Source organism: Labrus bergylta, chromosome 21 (genome assembly GCF_963930695.1).
Source record: "Labrus bergylta chromosome 21, fLabBer1.1, whole genome shotgun sequence".
NCBI lineage: Eukaryota > Metazoa > Chordata > Actinopteri > Labriformes > Labridae > Labrus > Labrus bergylta.
The window spans coordinates 12,085,860-12,107,319 of NC_089215.1; the positions used below are offsets into that span (position 1 = coordinate 12,085,860).

General features: G+C 39.3%; 2 protein-coding genes across 5 annotated transcripts; both read left to right on the plus strand.

Moving 5' to 3' along the window:
• The first annotated feature begins 587 nt into the window (after positions 1 to 587).
• Positions 588 to 10,401, plus strand: LOC109988009 (transforming growth factor beta-1-induced transcript 1 protein). Of its 3 annotated transcripts, XM_065949408.1 has the most exons (13): positions 594 to 859; positions 3,685 to 3,735; positions 3,894 to 3,942; positions 4,097 to 4,245; positions 4,390 to 4,445; positions 4,835 to 4,971; positions 5,058 to 5,139; positions 5,689 to 5,773; positions 7,100 to 7,282; positions 7,449 to 7,622; positions 7,743 to 7,824; positions 8,398 to 8,546; positions 9,538 to 10,401. In XM_065949408.1, exons 5-13 carry the CDS (start codon positions 4,405 to 4,407, stop codon positions 9,802 to 9,804), a joined length of 1,200 nt encoding a protein of 399 aa, XP_065805480.1. In that variant the 5' UTR covers positions 594 to 859; positions 3,685 to 3,735; positions 3,894 to 3,942; positions 4,097 to 4,245; positions 4,390 to 4,404; the 3' UTR covers positions 9,805 to 10,401. The 3 variants fall into 3 exon arrangements, with proteins under 3 accessions (XP_020494983.2, XP_020494990.2, XP_065805480.1); XM_020639327.3 differs by lacking the exon at positions 3,894 to 3,942 and having other exon boundaries at positions 588 to 859; XM_020639334.3 differs by lacking the exons at positions 3,685 to 3,735; positions 3,894 to 3,942 and having other exon boundaries at positions 593 to 859.
• A 1,005-nt stretch (positions 10,402 to 11,406) lies between these two features.
• Positions 11,407 to 20,343, plus strand: patl2 (PAT1 homolog 2). 2 transcript variants are annotated; one of them, XM_020639151.3, is made up of 19 exons: positions 11,407 to 11,524; positions 12,233 to 12,386; positions 13,077 to 13,381; positions 13,473 to 13,535; positions 13,631 to 13,684; positions 13,770 to 13,934; positions 14,359 to 14,433; positions 14,535 to 14,683; positions 16,419 to 16,493; positions 16,594 to 16,717; positions 16,871 to 16,988; positions 17,844 to 17,950; positions 18,035 to 18,088; positions 18,171 to 18,313; positions 18,456 to 18,612; positions 18,864 to 19,004; positions 19,078 to 19,175; positions 19,267 to 19,407; positions 19,484 to 20,343. In XM_020639151.3, exons 1-19 carry the CDS (start codon positions 11,501 to 11,503, stop codon positions 19,515 to 19,517), a joined length of 2,181 nt encoding a protein of 726 aa, XP_020494807.1. In that variant the 5' UTR covers positions 11,407 to 11,500; the 3' UTR covers positions 19,518 to 20,343. The 2 variants fall into 2 exon arrangements, with proteins under 2 accessions (XP_020494807.1, XP_020494814.1); XM_020639158.3 differs by having other exon boundaries at positions 14,586 to 14,683.
• Positions 20,344 to 21,460: the final 1,117 nt, after the last annotated feature.

Consider the following 21,460-nt stretch of genomic DNA (forward strand, 5'->3'; position numbering starts at 1 on the left):
ATAAGTAAAGATTCCAGTTAAAATGAACCAACATAGAATGGGTAGAATATTCAACTAATTTATGTGGTAGAAATAACTCAGCGAGTTACGCTTAATCACGATTTGAGTTGAATATTTGACCCATTCGGCTGCGTTTAACAGGTAACCCATCTTGCTGGGTTAAATTAATATTTTTTATTTAATCAGTAAAAAAACAAAACATTAAATCAATTCAATGGATTGAGGCTACAGGCCTAGATAGTTATCTTTACAGTGCCACCCCTGTTGACATCCTAATGTTTAGTTGTCTTGCTCTTTCCTTTAAAGAGTCCTCGCCCATTTACGTTTAGATCCAAGATTAATCGTTGGACATCCCTTTCAGATAATAACCCATGTGACACAGTAGTGATTATAGCCTGTGTTATGTTTTCTGTCATCGATTGCCGAGCTCATCGTCGCAGCTTCTCGCGCGCCACCGAATCCGAAACCTTCTCTCCCAAATATGGACTCGGAATGTCCAGGATGACGTCGTGTGTCCGGGGAATGCGGGGTTTGTAACCACATTTATTTAACTACGCCTTCCCTCAGTCTGAGGTCCTGGTAGGCATTACACGGGAAGAGAGCCGTGTAGGAAAAAGAAACGGGACGCCCTCCTCCTCGTCTTCATCCTCCTCCTCCTCCTCCTCCTCCTCCTCCTCTCTTGGCGGATAACGGTGTCCAAGAAGTTATTCAGGACCGACGCAGACAATAGCGCCGAGGCTTGTCTTATCCATTCTTGCTTAAATACACGTTCATCACTTACTTTTAATGCTGTCCACGTCCCTATTGTACCACACAAAGAGGAAAACACTCGGCTGAAATCATATCATGGAAGACTTGGGTAAGTAATAAAGCTGTTCTCCGTTTCCAGCCTTGTAACTGCATGTTAGGACAGCCTATCTGTTGGAGATCTTTGGGAAGGGGTGGTTTGCCCAAACAGAGGAAATAATGTCTCAGTTCAGTCTGGCAGTAACAGGGGAGGAGAATTAGCTTCCCTTTTCCACAAGGGCACGTTGGGGATGTAATAGACTAGAAATAGAATTTTATTATCTCCCATTGGAATAACAAATTGAAGCGCAGAAAAGCAATGGTTAATCTTTCAATACAACTTCCATCATGCACAAAGCCTTTTCTCATATGACATCATGTGATACCTCCCAGTCAGAGTAACTCTATGTCCTCACATCCATTGAGACTCATTATTTACAGAATTGTGTTAACTTTTCTGAGCAAAATAGCCACAACTACAACTTAACACAAGAACTGGTACCTCATTGTAATGTGAGGCAAATTCAATTCATTATTTGTAAATTAGATCTAAGGAGGACAGCTTTACATATGACGAACAAGTAAGGGGTCTAAAGGAAAGCCGCATGATTTTCAATTAAGTGTCTCCCTCTTTTAAAAAAAGCATCAAAGCATGCTGTGATCAGATTGTTTGCTTTGGTCTTTTGATGAAGACGCAGAAGCGAGATTTCTAGTCTTTCTCAGAACAACATTATGAGAAGCTGCCTCTTTGTGTTTGGCTGTAACTATGTCAGAGAGGCCCTGAAATAGCCCAGGGCCACACTGCTATTTCAAAAAGCCACAGAGTTCAATGAAAATAGACAGGCCTTTTTGCCTCTGCTGCCCATTTGTTATCTTGAGGAACTTTTTTTTTTTACTGGAAGTCCACTATGGGGGGGAAAAAAAAGGGATGTATGTTATTCAGGCTATACTAGAAAAAAAGGGTAGATGTAGTCAAGAACATCTGGATTGGACTTCAAACAGAGGGACAGTGTGGGACAGGGACTGGATGAGTGGTCATGTTCCGGACGCTCAGTTTATGCTGTTGTTGTAAGTTTATGTATTGGAGCAGGAGAGGATTTTCGGTGAGAGAGACCACTTGTTAGAAAAGCCTTTCGCCAAGACAAACAAGTCGACAGGCAGCTCTAAATATGGTCATAATTCCCATAGAGAGAAATTCAGCTCCTTATATGAGCAGTTTAGTGTGTGTGTTTGTGTGTGTGTGTGTGTGTGTGAGACAGACACACACAGCAGGGAGGAGGATGGCGAGTAGTAGCCTATATGCACAAGATTTTCACCACATGGTCGTACCAGAAGTGTGAATCATCTGGGGCAGAGGGAATATCAGAGATGAACCAAGGCAGGGTAGACTGGTTGTGTTGACTTTTACTGTGTCAAGTAACTGATCACTCCAGATGTTCAAAAGCATGAAACATGTCTTATAGTTTAAATGGTGATTAAATATAATTTTACTAAGGCCATCAGAATTGAAGTTTAGTGACAAAGTTGATCGTTTGGGTTTCACAACTACTGTTTCTGAGGTCAAGAATAAACTTAGATGCTCAGTTTTTATACCCTCGTGAACAAGAACTCCCTCAAGTGCTTGGAAAAAGAAAGAATTTCAATTTCTGACAATGCAGATCATTTGATGAGATTGAAAGTTAAGAGCAGCGATAAAAGCCTCACAGTGTTCATGAATGAACTGTGAACCTCAAATTTATGGACATAATTGCCCAAAAGAGCACATTTTGTTTTTTAAACATCTGCCAAAAAAAAAAGATCTTGTTATCAAAAACCTAGAGCAGCTACTAAATGGACTTTGCAGAGAGAATTTCCCCACACAGTTGAGCAAAACTCACAAAGCCAAAGTCACCAAAGTAATACTAGCTCAACTGGTCTACCTACAGTGAGGATTCCTGCAGGCATACGGCTGTAGTTAAAAGCTTTTTAACAAGAGACAGAACCTTATTAAAAAGGTCTAACTTAAACCATGTGCTCCTGACCTCATCACTGTAGACCCTGTCTACATTGTCCTGGGGTTGATGCTGATTTGTGTTCTAATTTGGCTTGTGTGAGGTAATTCCCTCCTCCTTACCTGGTTTCATGCCAGGCTGTGTTCCTAAAATGATCGAGAATAGATCAATGGTTTCTAACCAGAGGCTCAGTAGCTCTCAAGTTCCTCGATAAACTATGGAAGCTTATTGCACAGGCTGCACGTTGTTGGAAGTGTGTCAGTATTTGATGAATTGATAGCCTAGCTTCATTACTGTGTTTACTCTTTTGACGCTGTGTTCAAATAATATAAAGATATAGTAATTACAAGTTGTTAAAACTAATACTCTCTGTTGCATGGACTTTGAATATCCTTTTCCTTTTTTTATAGTCCAAAAACTCATAGAATTGGCCCTTCAATAGTGTTAAATTATATCCAGGTTAAACCACTTATTGATGAAGGGGCCAAAACCATAACCTCTCCTCTACAACGTATTGAGTTTGTAATGACTCATGTTCAGCCCACTTTTTACAAACCCCAGTTACGCACGTACATGGACTTGTCAGCACTAAATAACGTCATACAGTTGCAAGCGTAACCCTTGAGCAATTTTCTGGACAGCTTCCCCTTCAGCAGATATCAGGGGCCACATTTCTCCTCTGCTTCCTCTTTCCACACTGGCATGTCTTGGATATGATATCTTTGTGTGCTTAAATAACTTCCCTGTAATGATGGATCATCTCTAGCTTGTACTAATTCTGACTGCTCTGTACTCTGCTTGATCATTATGCCTGAGAACGTTCTTTGTCCTCTATGTTGTGTCTGATGTGCAGCTTGATTTTGCTACTCCTGTATTGGTCACATATTGGCTCTCTGTCTTTCTTTAGGAGTGCCTGAGCCACCTAATTACCCTCTCAGTCCTCGTATTGTTGTGTTTGGTACGTAACTGTTTCTGCAAATGTTTTCACTGTTCGTCAATCTGCAAAAACATACTTTTCTTATTCCCCTTTACTTAACTTCACACCTTCTGTCTTTCTACAACTGCATGGTCCCTCATCCATTTTTTAACTTGTGATTCTTTCTATTGCCTTTGAAGCTTCAAACTCGTACCATCAGGGACATCCACCAAGTAATCTATATATAGGGTAGTAAAATCTATTTAATTTTCTTTTTGATTGATAAGAACCTAAAGCTAAATAGGAATGTTAACCTTACCTCCCATCCACCATCACATCCATGCTGTTATAAGTTGTATTATGTCTCTCAGTCTTATTCAGTTTCTTCTCTATCTCTTTCTAGATGCCCTTCTTGCTGATCTCGAGAACACCGGCTCTCCCCTAGCTCGGTGTCCTGTCCTGCTGACCTCGGAAGCCCCTCAAAATTCTGATCCTACCATCCAGGACACCGCCCATACCCGACCACCGCCACCTGCCTACACACCACAGCAGGTAGACACTTCACCTCCTGTGGATGAGTTCAGGCTAATGTTCTTGTTGAAAATTCTGACCTGATCTTACAAGCAGTCGCCATGAAACCATGCTGCTATATCATTTGTCACAGAACAGCTTGGTCATTTCTTTTTTGTCTTACAGACTGTTTCTGCTGCAATGAAGTCCTCTCAGAACTCCAATCCAGACAAACTATACAGGTACATCTACCTGATTGTAATATAAAGTAAAGTATCATCTGCATAGAGTGATACTTGAATGATACAACCAGGCTCTACATTTCTTTGAATAATGACACTTTGCAAAGAAAGTCTCTTATTATTGTATATTTTTGTATTTCTGTAGTGACATAGCAACAAATAGCTTGTTGTGAACTGCATTAATGACTACTATAAGTTACACATTTACTTGTACATTTGTTTTTTTTGTCTTTCTGTCAAAAATGAGAAAATTGGTATCTTAAACTGCTGAAATGGAAAAAGAGGAATATCTTGCTGCAAAATGACAAAGTTCAAGAGTCACTGGTGATTCATGACAAAGTGACCACCATGACGAAAACGACAAAGATGTTTCCTTGTCTGTCTCACAGCACGGTGTGTAAACCGCGCTCTCCTCGGACAACAGATCCTCCCCCAGCCTTCTCTTCCTCTTCACTATTGGGAGGAGGATTGAGTGAACTGGACCATCTGTTACAGGAGCTGAACGCCACCCAGTTCAACATCACAGGTTACTGTTTGTGTGTGTATGTGTGTATCTCTTTTGCATGCAAAGTTGACTCTTTTATTCAATTTGACTTTTATTTTTATCATTAGATGAGATCCTGGCCCAGTTCCCTTCTTCTAAGAAGGATGACAGGGACAAGATTAAGGATAAGGCCACCACCTCCTCTTCCAGGTACACAATCTGTTTATTGATTGTGCTGCAAGATTGATATGCTGGGGCTATTGATCTGCAAAATTGGCATTTTTAACACTTGTTCCAGGTCCATATTCGTGTCTACTAACATATGTACGGCGAGTAATTTGGGTTGAGGGGTGGCTTAATTTGCTCACCGTGCAATTGGTTTTGATATATATATATATATACACAGTAGAGTAAAGTATAAAATATATATATATATTTTATATATTTATATTTAAAGAGATAGCTTGTTGAAACATATCTGCACACTTACAACTATCCCCAAACAATTTTATTACTGACTATCCAGGATTTACTGGAAGTCCAATTTGGTTTTGTTCTGTGGCAGGGTTTCAAGTAAGCTCAAATTTTATTACAGACATTCTATTACAGACATTCTTTCTAATCGTTTGTCTTTCTTAGTAAGCAAGCACTTACCTTGAGAAAGACCAAATATGGTCAAAAAACTAGTATAATAAGATTTTTGGAGCTCATTGCAGCTATACTAAATATCTGTTTTTGGTTTTTTTTTTTGCTCTGCAGTTCTGCAAAGCCCTCTGCAACATCAGCCACCCTGGAACTGGACAAACTGATGGCTTCGCTGTCAGACTTCAGAGTCCAGAGTACGGTAAGAGTCCACACAACAGCATTAAACTGAACCTTCCAAATCCTGTTATGTAAATGCTAATTTCTTCTCAACATGTGGCAGCAATAGTGTCTTTCTCTACCATTGGTGTCTGCTGTTTCTGCCACAGTGAGCTCATGGTGATCTCACTGTCACTGTGTGGCCTGACCACAGCACGAACCTCTTTGTATAAATCAGAGAATACCAGAGACAGCCAACAGGTGGAGATTTATTTCCAGCTTCAAAAGTAGCTTCAGAAAGTTATAAGTTAAAGCAGTTACAGACCTATGTTTGGGACCGAATATAAACCCAGTCAGTCCTCTTTTAACAGCCAGTGTCGATTATTTAGGCAAAGGAAGTGGTTCTGTCATTGTGTTTGGTTTAAGTGTGCAGTCCAGCTGTGGGTTATAAACAAGCATGAGGGAGTTTCTGGGAGCAGAGGTTCAGAAGGAGAATTTCTAATGAACAACATGTTGATATATTTTGTTTTTTGACCATGCTGGAGCTGTAGTAGGTCAGGCCACCACATTGATCCAGACTACTACGAAATGGGGTTTAATGTTTTTATTTTATTTGACATATCTGGTCTACAATGGGACCCCCTCTAGCACCAGGAGGTTAAAAAATAATATTCTGACACTTTTTTAAGTTTTATGTCAAATGCAAATACGTCTAGAACCTTTCAGTAAATTTTAGATTTCAAATGGTGTTATCAGTGTTACCACAACCTCTAGATGCTGCAACCCAAAATAAGAAGGACGTTTTTTCATACAGTTTGGCTGCTATAGGCTAGGTATCTAGATCTGTAATTCAATTTAGGTGGAACAACATCGTATGGTCAGTGAATTACTAGATATTTGTACACTACACACTAGGGCTGCTTGACAATGGCAAAATTCTTCAGGATTATTTTGATTGATACTGGGATCACTATTATTAATCACTCAATCTATCTATATTTGTATAGCACCAATTCATAACAAAGGTTATCTCAAGTCAGCACAAAGCATTTGTATTTAGCGTGAACTACCCTCCTATTGGTCTAACACTGACATGATAGAGGATTCAGAAGATTCCACATCAATAGCAGCCATCTTGGTTATTTATTAAAAAAAACAAAAAACAAACTTTAAAGCACTTTAAACAGCCATAAATTAGATCAATGGCTGTGATTGGCCTGACCTGAATCAGGACCAATAGAAATCTGTCCCACCAAAACTAAACTCATTTTGTTAAGATGCACTGATTTGTGCTCGTAAACTCATGGGAGAGCGCTTACAAACTTGACATAAGGCACCAGGCCAACATTTTTATGTTTTCTGCTCACAGCCAGCTGCTCCTGCCAGTCCAGCGGTGACATCACCACAGCAGCCCACCACCCCACCACAGCCCTCTTCTGGGGGCTCATTAGACAGCATGCTGGGGCTGCTTCAGTCAGACCTGAGCCGACAGGGAGTTCAAACATCATCCAAGGGAAACTGTTCTGCTTGTCAAAAGCCCGTTGTCGGACAGGTAAGGCATCAGAATAAGTCTATATAGACATGCAAAAAAAGTTATATTTATCTTCTTGCAACTATAATGTAAAAAAATGTTAGGGATCCTTTAACTTTATTACTGATGGAGACTATTTTTGAAGGATGCTGTTCTTTAATAAACCGTTGACTTTATCCTCATGCAGGTGGTCACGGCTCTTGGGAAGGTGTGGCACCCAGAGCATTTTGTGTGCTCGGAGTGTGAGACGGAATTAGGCAGTCGCAACTTCTTTGAAAAGGACGGACGGCCGTACTGCGAGTCAGACTACTTCACCCTGTTCTCCCCTCATTGTGCGCAGTGCAACAAGCCCATTCTTAATGTGAGAGACTTGGATGCGTGGGCTGTTTTTCACATGAAGAGCTCAAGTTTACCCGAATTACTGAAACACAACTGAACCCACTTAACCTGATCTCCCTTTTTCTTTTTCTTTTTTTTTCAGAAAATGGTCACTGCCTTGGATAAGAACTGGCACCCGGAGTGTTTCTGCTGTGTGAAGTGCAGCCAGGCGTTCGGAGAGGAAGGTAATGGGCGGTGCAAACTGTATCCTGTCTGGGTTAGACACAAAGACGTGAACTTGGTCAGGGTCATGCTTCAGAAAATCACCTAACAAACACAAATGAGCCCACATAACAATTCAGTTAATAATTCATGTAATAATTAAGCAATCTTAAACGTGAAATCCTGTTCATGTTTATTTAGAATTTGCAAGTTGCATAGATTTGTAAAAGATAGAAATCTGTTTGCCCTCACTTCGAAACTATGTAAGAACTCTGAGGCTTTCAAAGGAGAGCGAATGCTCTAATGTAAATGCAGTTTTATCCTGCAAAGACCAAGACAAAGAAATCGAATCTGTGGTATAAAAGCTGCAAATTTAATCAGAACCAGCTTAAAAATATAAAATAAACGTCAGTCTTTAGGAATGTAGATCGATTCAACCTTTAACAACAATTTAAAAAAGATAGAACTTTTCGTGTTCCACAGAGCACAGTGGCTTGAAAACATTTTAAACTGTGTACTTTTCCCTCCATCAGCTCATTTAACATTTCTTAAAGCGACTCCTGAACCGTGTAAAACAGTGACTGTGTCTTGTACAGGTTTCCATGACCGTGAGGGCCAGCAGTATTGCCAGCAGTGCTTCTTGACTCTGTTTGCTTCACGCTGTCAAGGCTGCAGCCAGCCCATTCTGGAAAACTACATCTCAGCTCTCAACTCTCTCTGGCACCCGCAGTGCTTTGTGTGCAGGGTGAGTGTTTCTCTGCTGCTTTGAGGGTCATGTCAATGGAAATGTTTGTTGCATTTGGCAAATAAGAGGTGAAATCCTGTTTTCAGTTCTAATTGATCTATATATTTAGAGTCTAGCAGTTTGGAGACAAAAGACGAACAAAAGTCTTGCCAACATGTTGATTGTATTGTCTCCCTCAGTTAACATTTAAAAACGTACTTTTAAAAGAATGTCCCGAAACGTTTTTTTTTTTTTACATCTATGTTGAGTTGCTAGAAGTCACCTGAAGGACTCTACAGGCTAACTTAAATTGATCCTTCAGTATACATTGTAATATCATGAAATATGCAGATGATTGGTTCCAGACAGATGAAATATATATTTCGATGAAGATGCCTTGAATTGTACAACTACATGTATAATGTGTTTAGATTAAATTAGCATGCAGGGAGAAAATAATTGGGTTAAACTACAATTACTACAATTTGAAAATAATGTGTCTACTCCACCACAGTAACCTGCAGGTCACCACACCTAAAGCCAGGAAACAGTTAAGTTAGTGAAAATCCAAAAATGTTTTTTAATTTCCTTTGAGAAAAACAAATAGAGTTTGGCTGGTGGCTTGTCAGAAATGAGTTTGGATGTGTTTGTGTTTTTTTTGTCACAAATCCATCCTGCAGCAGATCTAATGGGTCACAGGACAATTCTGAGAACAACAAGCTGGAATTTACTTTCATATGACTTCTTGAGCAAGGCAGTTAAACATCAGCTGCTACTGTGAATCTGCTCAGTGACACAGATTACACTGTGTTTGTGTTTTCATGTTTGTAACTGTATGAGTATGAGCAGGGTGTGCCTGAAAAAAAAAAAGCGTTCACATTAAACTACCATAAATAAATAAAGGGGATTATGTCATAAAAGCTTTTCATTTCATATGACAAGTTTCTAATTACAGTTCCTTAAATCATGGCTCACTGCGTCTCTCTGTCTCTGTCTCTCTCGTGCTCCTCAGGAGTGCTACTGCCCCTTTGTCAATGGCAGCTTCTTCGAACATGAGGGTAAGCCGCTGTGTGAGGCCCACTACCACCAGTCCCGCGGCAGCATGTGTCAGGCCTGCCAGCAGCCGATCCTGGGCCGCTGCGTCACCGCCATGGGGGCCAAATTCCACCCCCACCACCTGGTGTGTCACTTCTGCCTGAAGCCCCTGAGCAAAGGCTGCTTCAAGGAACAGGAAAACAAGCCGTACTGCCACCCCTGCTTCATCAAACTCTTTGGTTGAGGACACATTAGGACTTTGTAACCCCTCTCTGGGTCCTAAAGAGAAGACGCTGTATGACTCTGAGTTCTCAATTTGTTATTTTTTTACTGCGGGAATGAGGGTGGAGCTGGTCTCTTTCTTTGATTTAAGAATAGAAAAGTTGAAATAAGAGTATCATGCACACCAATATTTTTGTTAGTGTCACAAAAAGTGGACTGCATAGCATGAGTGAGACGTATACAAAATGATACCAAATGTTTTGTCATGTATGTAAGTCTTTACATAATGTATTGATTCAAATTGAATATGAAAAAAAAGTTATTTTACCAAAGATAGAAAAGACACAATATATTAAGACCAAAATGTGTTGTTTCAGGAAAGAACTTTTGTGCTTTAAATCCCCTTTAATATATTTGCTTTAAATGGCAAACTGTAGAAGTGCCAATGCTATTGCATCTATGTATTGTATGCTGCCTGCTATATTAAGTATGTTTATGTGTAACAAACTAAGCTGTCATATATGTTTAATGTCAGATTTTTTTACTTTACCCTTTCACATCTGCTCTATGCAATTTGCCAGACATTTTCAAAGAACACAATAAAGGAAAACACAACTTGTTTGCTGTTTTGTGGGTGGAATAATCTTGAGATTAAGTGTAAAGTTACATCAACATCAAGCAACTCGTTTTGTCTTTGGTCCTTTTTTGAAGACTTCCTTAAATGCCGTATTTTTACCAGTTCTTTCAAGTCTAAACATTTCCAAGAAGTCAAAGACCGGTGAGTTATGAGGGAAAGAAGTCCTGTCAGGTTCGTTTATGGACTACAACCACATTTTTCATGCCATTTTTGTACTCTGATTTTGACGGGTTTTTTTTTTAACGCATCATAGGCTTTGAAAAAAAGGAAATTATGATTGTTCAAAATTCCTCATTTGTAAAGGGTTTCATGTTAGTCTTGAGATTGATCAGTAAATATCCATTCAAACCACACAACCAAAATAAAAAGTTACTTTTATAAACAACAAATCTTTCTCTCAAAGTAATTTTTAAACTTAATTTAGTTTAAGGATAGTTAAGGAAAGTTTCCACCTAATTCAGAAAGATTCTAGCAATTTGAATTCTGTCATAACATTTCTGTTGGTTGATTTCCCAGTATCACTGCATAAAATACATAAGAACAATTATTTTATAGATGAAGTTGAGTGTTTGGTTGTAAATGAAATAGAAAGAAGAAATAGAAAGACTTAAAAAGAGAAAAAGTTGCTACCCAAGTTAGTGTTTAGAATAAACTTCCACCACTGCATGTCGCTGTTTGCTCACTGTTTTTCCCCAGACGACCAGTTTGAGTTCATTATAAAAAATCATGGCTTCATCCTGAACGGGTCCACGTTTTCACAAGGAAAGAAAAAAGTTAGAATGATCTCTTTGAAATGTTGAAGTCCTTTATACATATTTAAAAATTACTGCAAGAAAAAAAATAAGAGAGAAAGAGAGAGAGAGAGAGAGAGAGAGAGAGAGAGAGAGAGAGAGAGAGAGAGAGGCGAGGTGACAGCTACGGCAGCGTGCTGACGTAACCACGCCTCTGCCCCTGACAGGTGACTTCATTTAAAACTTAATGAGCCTTCCTTGCTGTCTGACAAGAGAAAGCATGTAACTTTCTGAAGGAAGTCACCGTGACCCGTCGGCTTTGAGTAATAAAAATAATTCCAAAATACACAATGAGTGATTCAGAACAGCAACAAGTAAGTCAGTGTTATTTTGCTGTGTGGATGTTGTTGTTTAGAGCAAACTACAGCCGCAATATGGGGTACACAAATCTTTCTAGCATTCTCTGTATGCAATATTTCTTCTCAAAGCATCTCTGAGTTGTTATCTCTTTAATTGTTGAAGTTACCCGACAGGTATAAGAAGTTTTTCTTTTGTCAATAAATTCTTAATCAGAAGTACCTAATCTCTACACAAACATTTATCAAGGTAGACTATTTTATTTGGAGACCTCAGATATTGTCATTTCAGCTGAATGTAAATGGTTAAAAATCTGAAAACAAACATTTCACAAGTGTAACATTTATTCATTGTATTTACTTTTAATAAAAATAAAAAACACTGGTTAGGAAGGGTCTACATTGCCATTACACCACTGTGTTCTGGCCTGACGCTACAATAAGCTGATGCTGTTGCATGGCAACTCTAAACTACTGCAAGGAAATGCAAATGTGTATTGTGAGATTACTGAACTATTGGAATTTATCGCAATAATGAATTCTGCCTTGACCCATGCAGGGCTCAACACAATAATGTTGAAATGACTGTGAAAACATTCCTTTGCATTAATAATTCTAATAATCATTTTCAGACAATAGAAACTCCCCGGCTTGTCTTGGCTTCTTTTTTTAGTTGTGATACGTTGAGGCTTTCTTTTTCCATCCACATTGTCTCCATCCACTCAGGAGGCTGAAAAGGTGTGTGAGCCCCAGTGGCCTGAGAATGGAGACAAGTGGAGCGATACAGAGGATGGGACAAACATGGACTGTGGGCTTCTGCAGGCCATGGCTGAAGAGGATGAGGAGATAAATGTCCACAATGACGAGACGTTTGGAATGGGTGCGTTAAAGTGTTACCTCCTACCTTGTTCTAGGGTTGTACTGATGCTGAGCTTTGTTTCTAAACTGTAAAAATGAAAAAGGTTGAGAAAAATGAGACATTTTAGAGGTTAACCACTTTGGAAAGTACTTTATGTCTTCACTAGCCAGAGGCGGATCGGAAGAATTGATTGCACTCTTAGATTTGCAATGAGATGGTTTGATTAGCATATCTGTCTTTAGGTAAAACATTCACTTACCTGCTCCTTCAATTATTGTTTTTTTTCTTAGATAATTTTCAGTTTTCAGACTGGTTATGTAGCAGACAGTTGTCACATAACTAGGGGAGGCCCCAGTGTGTTCCTGCTACTACATTTATTGTTTTTGTGCTAAGCTAAAAGGCTGCCAGCTTCGGTCAATTTCCTAAGTTTTGGCCTTGTTTGTTTCATTTTTAGATTTAATTCTGTGACTTAGTTTTAATTATCATTATATCCTTAAAGTTAAATGGATTCCCATCAGTGTATAGATTGAAATGGCTTCACATACACTTTTTAAAATGTGTTTAAATATACATTTGAACAGAACCGAGGAAGAACTCAGTCACTTATAAAATGGATCAAAGATAAAGATATTTGTTCCCAATTATTTTTTGTTGTTGTTGAAAGCTACCTTTTGGCCTCGGACTATATTTCTACATGTGTCTGATTTGTAGACCTTGATGCACACGGGGCCACAGAGGACCCCAGCACTGGTCTCCTTCAGTTTGGAGAGCCTGCACCATCATCATCATCATCACCACCACCACCACCTCCACCAGACCCAAAACCACCATCCTACCATAGCTCCGCCTCCCCTCGCTCCCCCTCCCCTCCCAAACAGAGACCTCAGTATATGCCCCGACCTCTTAGAGGGCGGTTTGGCAGAGGTCGGGGACCCATGGGAGGTGGGCTGGGCAGGGGACAGATGTTTGAGGACCCAGCAGTGATGAGGACAGTGGAGGGCCGGCCAAGCCTCAAGGTATGGCAGACTAATTAATTGACTGTCTTAAATGACGGGGTTCAGCTCATGTGGTGCTGTCTTCATTGTGATCTGCTTTGGGGGTTTTTAGAGTCTGGACAGTGCCATAGTGGACTGTGGGAGTGCCATGTATCATAATAACTTTGAGGATGACGTAGGTTCTAATTTTTACAACATTTTTTTTAAATCAATTATTTATTTGTGCTTTTAATTTTTGCTTAATTGCTTAATTTTTTTTCCCTCCTATAGTATATTGAGCCCTCCTCCAGAAAGACTAGAAGAATCTCAGGATCAATACTTCAGGTTCACAAAACAAATGCATGTGATAATAAATGAATGAAAGTGAGTTGCTCTAACAATAGTTGTCTAATTTTATTGTGTTGCTTAGGACCAAGCTATAGTGTGTGTGATTGATGGTCACAGAGGCAGAGGTCAGCACCTGACCTCCAACTACTTGGATTTGCCACATCCTGTCTCATCCTTCATGGGCAGCAGAGGAGAACCTAGAGGATCATACTCAAGGAGACAGTTTGGCCTACGAGACCACAATCAGGTGGAGAAATGAGTTTACAAGCAAATCGTTCTTTTTAAATTAAGGTTTCACATTGAAGGCTATTAGCTATTTAACTTTCTTCTTCAGACAAGGAAAAGAAGATTAATACCTCTGATATTTGAATAAAGAATGAGGGTCTGGGGCTTGTAATTGGTCAGGTAGGTATAGCTTAGCAGTGGTAGAAGGGCTTGTTTTGGGTTTTCTGTTGCCGACAAGGCTTTGCGGTTAACTTGTATAATGTTCCATACATTTAGACAAAAAGGTTGATTTTTCAGTGCAAACAGCTGAATCAGTAACACTGGTGCAAGTCACCAAGACCTGAAGATGGTGTCAATCTTCTTGTTTTAACTGTGGAAAAAGTGTACTGCCAAAAAATGCCTGTCATCAACTTTGTAAAATTCCTCACTAAATCTTTTTCTTGCAGATGCATGAAACCATGGTGCCTGGATCACCCCACTTCGCACGGCAACCGTTAACCCCACGGCAACATTACAACCAGGTTTCTCACTTACAATCCAAACCTTACTGAGACTGATATATATTTCTAACAAATGATTCCCTGTCTGTTGTGACTCATGAGGTTATGTTGTGTTGAATCAGACAGGAAGTTTCATGTTGCCTTCAAATCATCCATGCCCCTCCACTCCTCAGTCTTTGCCCCCTAAGATGATGCAACTTCGCTTTGGTGCCAACTCACCAAGACCATCCCCCTTTTACAGCCCCTCGTCCAATTCAGTGCAACATTTCAGGTGTGTGAGCATCTCTAACATTAGAGTAATGTTTGATTTGTGTTCTGACACATTTGTCAGTGAGTACCATGAAGTTGATTTAAGACTTGGCTGTTTCGCTCCTTCTTAAATACATACAACTATCTTTATCGACATGAGTTTTATCAAATTTATACAATCTGTAAAATTAATTTCATTAGCAAATTGAAGTTTAAGGTATCTTCCAGAAACAAAAGCTTCCGCTGAAGTGGAGGCCACAACATAATCTACATGAGAAGACCAAACAGCCAAAGCCTGTTAACTCAATTTAATGACCCAGCTGTAAAAGCTATTTGGAAAGTCCTAAACAGAATAATAAAGCAAAACAAATAGGACGTGAGGAAGGAGCCTGCAACAAAAAAAGAAAACTGTAAATGATTGAAATTAGAAGTAACTGACTAAAAAACATCAGAGCTGAAGTTTCTCCTGAGTTTTTGACCAGTTTAATATAAAGAAAATCTGGGCAGGTGAAAGCATTATATTTTTTCCAGAAAAGATAGTATTTAGTTTTATGGCCTCATTTTGTGTAACTCTTTGCGTTTCGATGAAGAAACTGTTGTCCCTTTGTAATCCAGATAAAGAGGCAGTGCACTCTGTTATTTTTATATATATATATCTCTGTAATTGGGACAGGAGTAGAAATGTCAATCTTCAATTGAATGTATTGGTCTTCATTTTATTAAAGGTGCTTTTTTTAGGTGAAGGTGCTTCAGTTCTTACATGATTAGTGGAAAAATAATCATTTGACTATCAATGTAAAGAAAACTGAGTATGTACTTTCACTCCCCCAGAAAATGTATTACATTCACTGATCCCATCACCTTTGCAAGCCAAGCTCTTGTCATCACAAAGACCTACAAATATCTTGATGTGCTACTTGATTCACATCTTACATACCATGAACACACCTCTAAACTAACTACTAAGCTGAGTCAGAAACTTTATGTGTATAATAAGATCAGACCATATCTCTCCTTCTCTGTTTCTGAAACGTACCTACATGCGATTGTGTTTTCGTCAATTTCCTACTGTCTTCCAATCTGGTCACTTACCACTAAGGAGATTACTGAACCAATAGCACGACTGTACTATCAAGCTCTTAAGATCCACAGTAATCTCCCAAAGTGGTTTCACCATTGCTCTGCACTCACACGCTCCAACGCCTTGACTTTCCAGAATTACACACACAGCCATGCTATTACATACTATTTTCAGATTAAAAACAGCACTTCACCTAACACTTGCTGCACTTCTACCGACACATAATGAGACAAGTGCGCCTCACTAGGTCAGTCTCACAGGCACTGATCCCAGTCCCTGCATACAAAAACAACTCTGGTCGGAAGTCCTGTTTGTACACATGCACCAAAATTTGGAATGACATTCCCCATCACATTAGAACTTTACCATCTACCTCATATTTCAAAAATACATACAAACGACACCTTCTCCACACTTACACCTGCACTCATTAATTGTTCATGTACTGTTCGCAGCATCTGTACTGTTTGTTTCTATTTGTCTGTATTTGCCTAGCCCATGCTAATGTCCTGTGAATGTGTTTGTCTTGATGTGTCATGACTGTGGTTTATGTTTCAGGAACCTGCTGGAAACCAGTTTTTAAACTGAGGCAGGCCCGTTAAACTGTAACTTAATGTTACTTTTAAACTTTCCTGTGTAATAAATGAAATGAAATGTAAAGTGAAATGACCCACAGGTTACCTGGACCTGTCACCCAGCTCCATCCCCAACATAAACGACTACTCGGTCAGAAACAACGTTTATTCCAAAGGTGGGTGCTTCATCACTTTTCGTCACACAAAAAATGTATTTAAGAGGAAACACTTAGAAAACTCTTAAAAGTTTATTTAAAAAAATTAACCTACCTTTAGGAAAACAGAGGGCTGGGATCCTTACAGTAATATCATGACAGCCAAAGAGAAGGAGTGGATCACCAGGCTGCAGATGATCCAGCTGCAGAGTGAGAATCCATACCTTGAGGACTACTATTACCAGGTAGGAAATCTTTGCTCCTGTTATATCAGTGTGTTTTTTTTTAATGCTTTTGTTATTTTTTATTATTGCTTCTATCATCAGAAAAGCCTGTTTTACAAGTACATGACCAAAGGCTAAGCAACTCATGGATTGTGTTTTTAACCTTTTACACAGGAGTACTATCGGAGAATAGAGGCCAAGATGGCAGAGGAAGAGCTGGGCATCAGGAGTAAAAGGGAGCCACTCAAGCTAACCACACCGTACATCACAAAAACGGACTCATACACACCAGGTTCATTTTCCTTCACTTTTTTTACCTTTCATGAAAGACCTTTTCAGGATTATGCCTTCATGTTGGCTTAACAAGAGGAGCAGCAGGAGCGATTTGCTAACTTAATTCCCTCAGTTTTCACACATCAGTTTTCATACAGTGGCACCCTGAAAGGAGAATCTGCAGACACTAGTAACAGCTGCTTATTAAAGGTCACATACGTAAAATACACTTTACCATGTTTTCGAACAGTAATGTGTCCCTAGTTGTCTAAGAAACCCACCAATTATGAGAAAAGTCCATCCTCTCCGTCTTTTGCTTGCTCCACTTTTCAGAAAATGTTTGCTCAAACAGGCTATTTGGAGTTGTTCTCTTCATGACATCACAAAGGGCATTAACCCCTCCCCCAGGGTGGATGACACTCCCACAGTTAGGAGTTTGTTCTGCCTTCTCACCATTAACAATAGGGCATGGAGCGAGAAAGCCCAAGCCACCCAAGCCCTTCCAGAGGGGTGTGGTCAAACATGGCTCACTTTCATTTAAAGCTACAGACACAGAAACAGCCTGTTCTGAGCAGGGCTGAAATAGAGGGGTTTATAGGCATGATAATATACAGGATTAGAGTGGATTTTTAGAGAAATTTCATAAGACATGTTTTGGGGATCTCTGAGACTTATTTAAACTTTTTTAAAAGGAGCATAATGTCATCTTTAATTTTTCCAGGTGTTCTCATTTTAATGTGCCCCACCTTGTTCTGTATCTAAAGTTAACCAATGTTTGTTATAAATGTCTAAAGGGATCATGCAATGTTTATGTACACTTGCAGAAAACTCTTTGATGTTTTCCTTTGAATGTGAATCTCTGTTGCTCTTTCAGTGGTGCACATTGAAGGCTCTTTGGGTCAAGTTGCCGTGTCCACATGTTACTCTCCTCGACGTGCCATCAGTGCTGTTCATGCCGTCCAAGTTCACGGTCCACTTGAGGTAAGGGTTAGTGTTTGAGACGAGGTCTGTTAGAGGTTCATCAATTTGTCCTCCCTGATACTGAGACTTACTTCCATTTTATAGGAACAAAAAGACATCAGGCAGCAGCGGTTAGAAGTCCTCAGCAAAATCGAAAAGGTATCTGCAGGAAAACATATTTTAAAGCAGTGACATTTCTTTAATTTTTCTAACCATGTGTTAAATCTGATCGTGCCTGAAGTTGTTTGTAGTACTGCTGGAAGTGGAGGAGACGGAGAGGATAAAAACCACAGTGTTGTCCGAAGCAGAGGAAAGACAGTTGATGGAGAAGACTCAAAGGAAAGTGGAGCACATCTACTCCCAGCTGCAACATCACGATCCTCTGTGAGCACATACCAGACACTTGAAACAATTGATGCCTGTTGTTTTTTAAATTACCTAGAGAAAAGGGTGACGTGTTTGGACTCAATTCTTTTGTCTGGTTAAATCATTTGAGCACTGAATTTTTTCAAATGTTTTGATATAGAGATTCAGGAGGGGAGTTTCTTCCTTTCCTGTCCATCTCAAAAGGAAAAAGGCTTCTTGCTCGTCTGCTCCCGTTCCTGAAACATGATACTGCACTGAAAATCCTGCACATTGTGACTTCCAACCTGCCGACACTGATGAGCAGAGATACGGAAGAGGTAGTGTTTTTTTTTTTTCAATACTGTTTAAAGGTCAGGGTTTTTTTAATTTGCTTTTCCAAAGTACTTTTTAATATTTATAGCAAATAAAGAAACTGCATAAATGAAATGCCAGCACCAGTTTAAAGTCAGTTGGCTTAGCTTCATGATTATATAATCTTGTGTATGTAGCAAGAAAAAACGGAGAGCATGCCCGTGGAAGATACATTATTTGGGGGGGGGAAATCTGCTCTTTGTTGTCTTCTTTTTAGGCTCTTCCTGTTCTCTACCCGCCTCTACGGAATGTGATTGGCGGCCTGACGTTCAGTCAGTTAATTGGGGTCCTCAAAGACCTGACAGCCTCTGAGTCTGTAACAACATACGAGTCACTCACGCTGGCATGTCAGAACAAGGTATGTGCTTCCTGTCACAGAATAGCTTTTATTTTTGTGAGAAACGTTTTCAGATTTTTCTTTTCTCTTTCAGTTTGGACTGTCGTTACTTTACGCCCTCCTGTCCCAGGGAGAGAAGCTGCTGTCCTCAGGTGTCCCTCTGGAGCCCAGCATCGGTGATTTTGAGACCTGGTAGGGATTTTAAGCCAAACATTCCATTCTAGAGAGAATATTTTGGCATCCATATTCGATTTTTCACCCTTGTGTTGCTGTTATCTTTTAGGACTGAAACAATATTCCAGGTGGCAGGACAGCTGTCCCAGTGTTCACTGGTGGAGCCGCTCCTCCTGCCCTCAAACCTGCTCACCCTCTTCTGTCGTTACCTGGACAAACGCACCGTGCATCAGCTGAAAAGCAACATGGAGTAAGTCACTTTTTAGTTGAAGTTAATTTTCTTTAAGTAGAAGACACCAAAATAACAACCAAATATCTGTATTCAGGTCTGCGACTGGATTCCTGGCTCTCCCATCTTAAGGTGGACACAAGCTTATTCGATGTCAAGCTAATGACCAGGTTGTGTGGTGAGCACGTGAATGAAAGGAGCCTTAACAAAAACTCCTCGGTGTTCAATACGGCAGAACAAATGTGATTTACTCATTGATTGTTTTGATTCTTAATTTTTCCTCCCTCCCTCATCCCTTCACAGTTTCGAACACTTTGACTGTTTCCCTTTTTATTTCCTTTGTCTAATCTTTTTTTTTTACTCTCCTCCCTTTGGTCTCCAGTAGGACACATTAACACTAATAATTCTAAAACAACAATCATAAGAAACAGGAGTTGCCATAGTGTTTTGAGATTTCTGTATACTGAGTTAGTAACATTTCATTAACAAACTGACAAAGACGATTTACTTTGTTCCGCTTTAGTCAAACAATTGAACATTTAGATTTCCAGATGACAGTTTACATCCAGTTACATTTGGGTAACGTAGAAGTGCCACTTACTGAGATGAATGTGTTTGATCAGATGTTGGTGACTAGACTGAGGATTGTATAGTTATTTATGATTGTACAGCTGAAAATATTTGTTCATTATAATAATAATGATAATTATTAAGGAAGTTGTCATGGCGTGGTCCATCAACAGAAGCCATGCAATTTTGTGTTTTTTTTTGTAAAAAGACATGCATTGTGTATACACGTGTAGCGATACAAAATATGTATTTGGTGTAATTTTCCATCATAGATGTGTCAGTTGTAAAACATATTTTTATTTATTGTATTCATTTGGAAACAGGAATAATTTAGATTGCACCCTTGTAGAGCACTTGCAAGACAAATAAAAAAACTTGTTAAAAATGCTTCAAGTGAGCCGAGGATACATCCAAACACACTGGCCTTGGAGGGCATGACTGAAGTTCTGGGGATTGCAGTCACTCTCTAAATTGTTTTACAATGATCTCTAAGTCTAACATTGATGACCATTCTTTATTTTATGAGACAAAGAAAATCCCACAAGAAGAAACACAAGTGTGCTAGAAAAATGGTCATAACTATGGCTTATGTTGGCTTTTACAATTTAACTACAAGGTTTTAGAAGGTACAATGTATGGTTGTATTCACTTAACAGCAGTGGGCTGTCTGGGGATAATTACCCATAGTCCTAAAGGATCTATACAATTTCTTTTATGCAGCTAAGGTTGAGTTAGATCATTATCGTTTGATTCGACTCTGTATTCTGGGAAAAATATTTGCACTAAATATCAGTTGGAAAAAAAATCTGTCCTCAGATAACCAGTGTTTATAACTAAAGAGAGTTAAGCTTTAAAAAAAAGCTAATAAGCTTTTCTGCAACAAACGTCAGTGTGTGACATTCCTGAAGAGAGGAACTGACAACAGGACATGATATGGCTACAATGTCATTGATTTTATGGTTCAAGTATGTGTGGTATGAGCAGTAACAACAAAGTATTTTAATTAACTGATCAGTGTAATACTAAAGTTAAACACTATAATAACAATGAAATGGGGTGGAGTGATAATTATAGCAATGGAGTCGAGCAGCTCTAAGGTTTACATTAACAATTACATACCAGAGACTGGTAAGAGATTTTTGTGCTACAGTATTTTCTCTTAGATTCTGCCTGTGTGAAGGAGTCCATTGAATTATATTTTTTAATGTCTTTGAAATACGTTTTTTTTTTCTGGGAGTTGAAGGACATATCTGGATCAAATAGAACTCCCAGATTCCTAACAGTGGTGCTGGATGTCAGGTTGATTGGCTCTAGGAGAGTCCTATCATTAGAAAATATATCTAAGGTGTTTGGAGCCGAAATGGGTTGTTTGCACAATATTAATGTATCTTTAAGAAGAAGAGCTCTGACCATGTTCCACCAGTGTAAGGTTCATTAATTCAACACTTAGAAGAAAAGGAAGACACACTTTATTATTTCCCTCTGTGTTTAACATGCTACACCA

What these genes read in the sequence shown, in the direction of transcription:
- LOC109988009 (XM_020639327.3), top strand. An exon ending in CTGCCTACACACCACAGCAG is followed by an intron (nt 4,246 to 4,389) that starts GTAGACACTTCA and finishes TTTGTCTTACAG; the next exon opens with ACTGTTTCTGCTGCAATGAA. An exon ending in AAAAGCCCGTTGTCGGACAG is followed by an intron (nt 7,283 to 7,448) that starts GTAAGGCATCAG and finishes ATCCTCATGCAG; the next exon opens with GTGGTCACGGCTCTTGGGAA.
- patl2 (XM_020639151.3), top strand. Translation starts at nt 11,501, where the DNA reads ATGAGTGATTCAGAACAGCAACAA. An exon ending in TTGAGGACTACTATTACCAG is followed by an intron (nt 16,718 to 16,870) that starts GTAGGAAATCTT and finishes CCTTTTACACAG; the next exon opens with GAGTACTATCGGAGAATAGA. An exon ending in ATCGGTGATTTTGAGACCTG is followed by an intron (nt 19,176 to 19,266) that starts GTAGGGATTTTA and finishes GTTATCTTTTAG; the next exon opens with GACTGAAACAATATTCCAGG.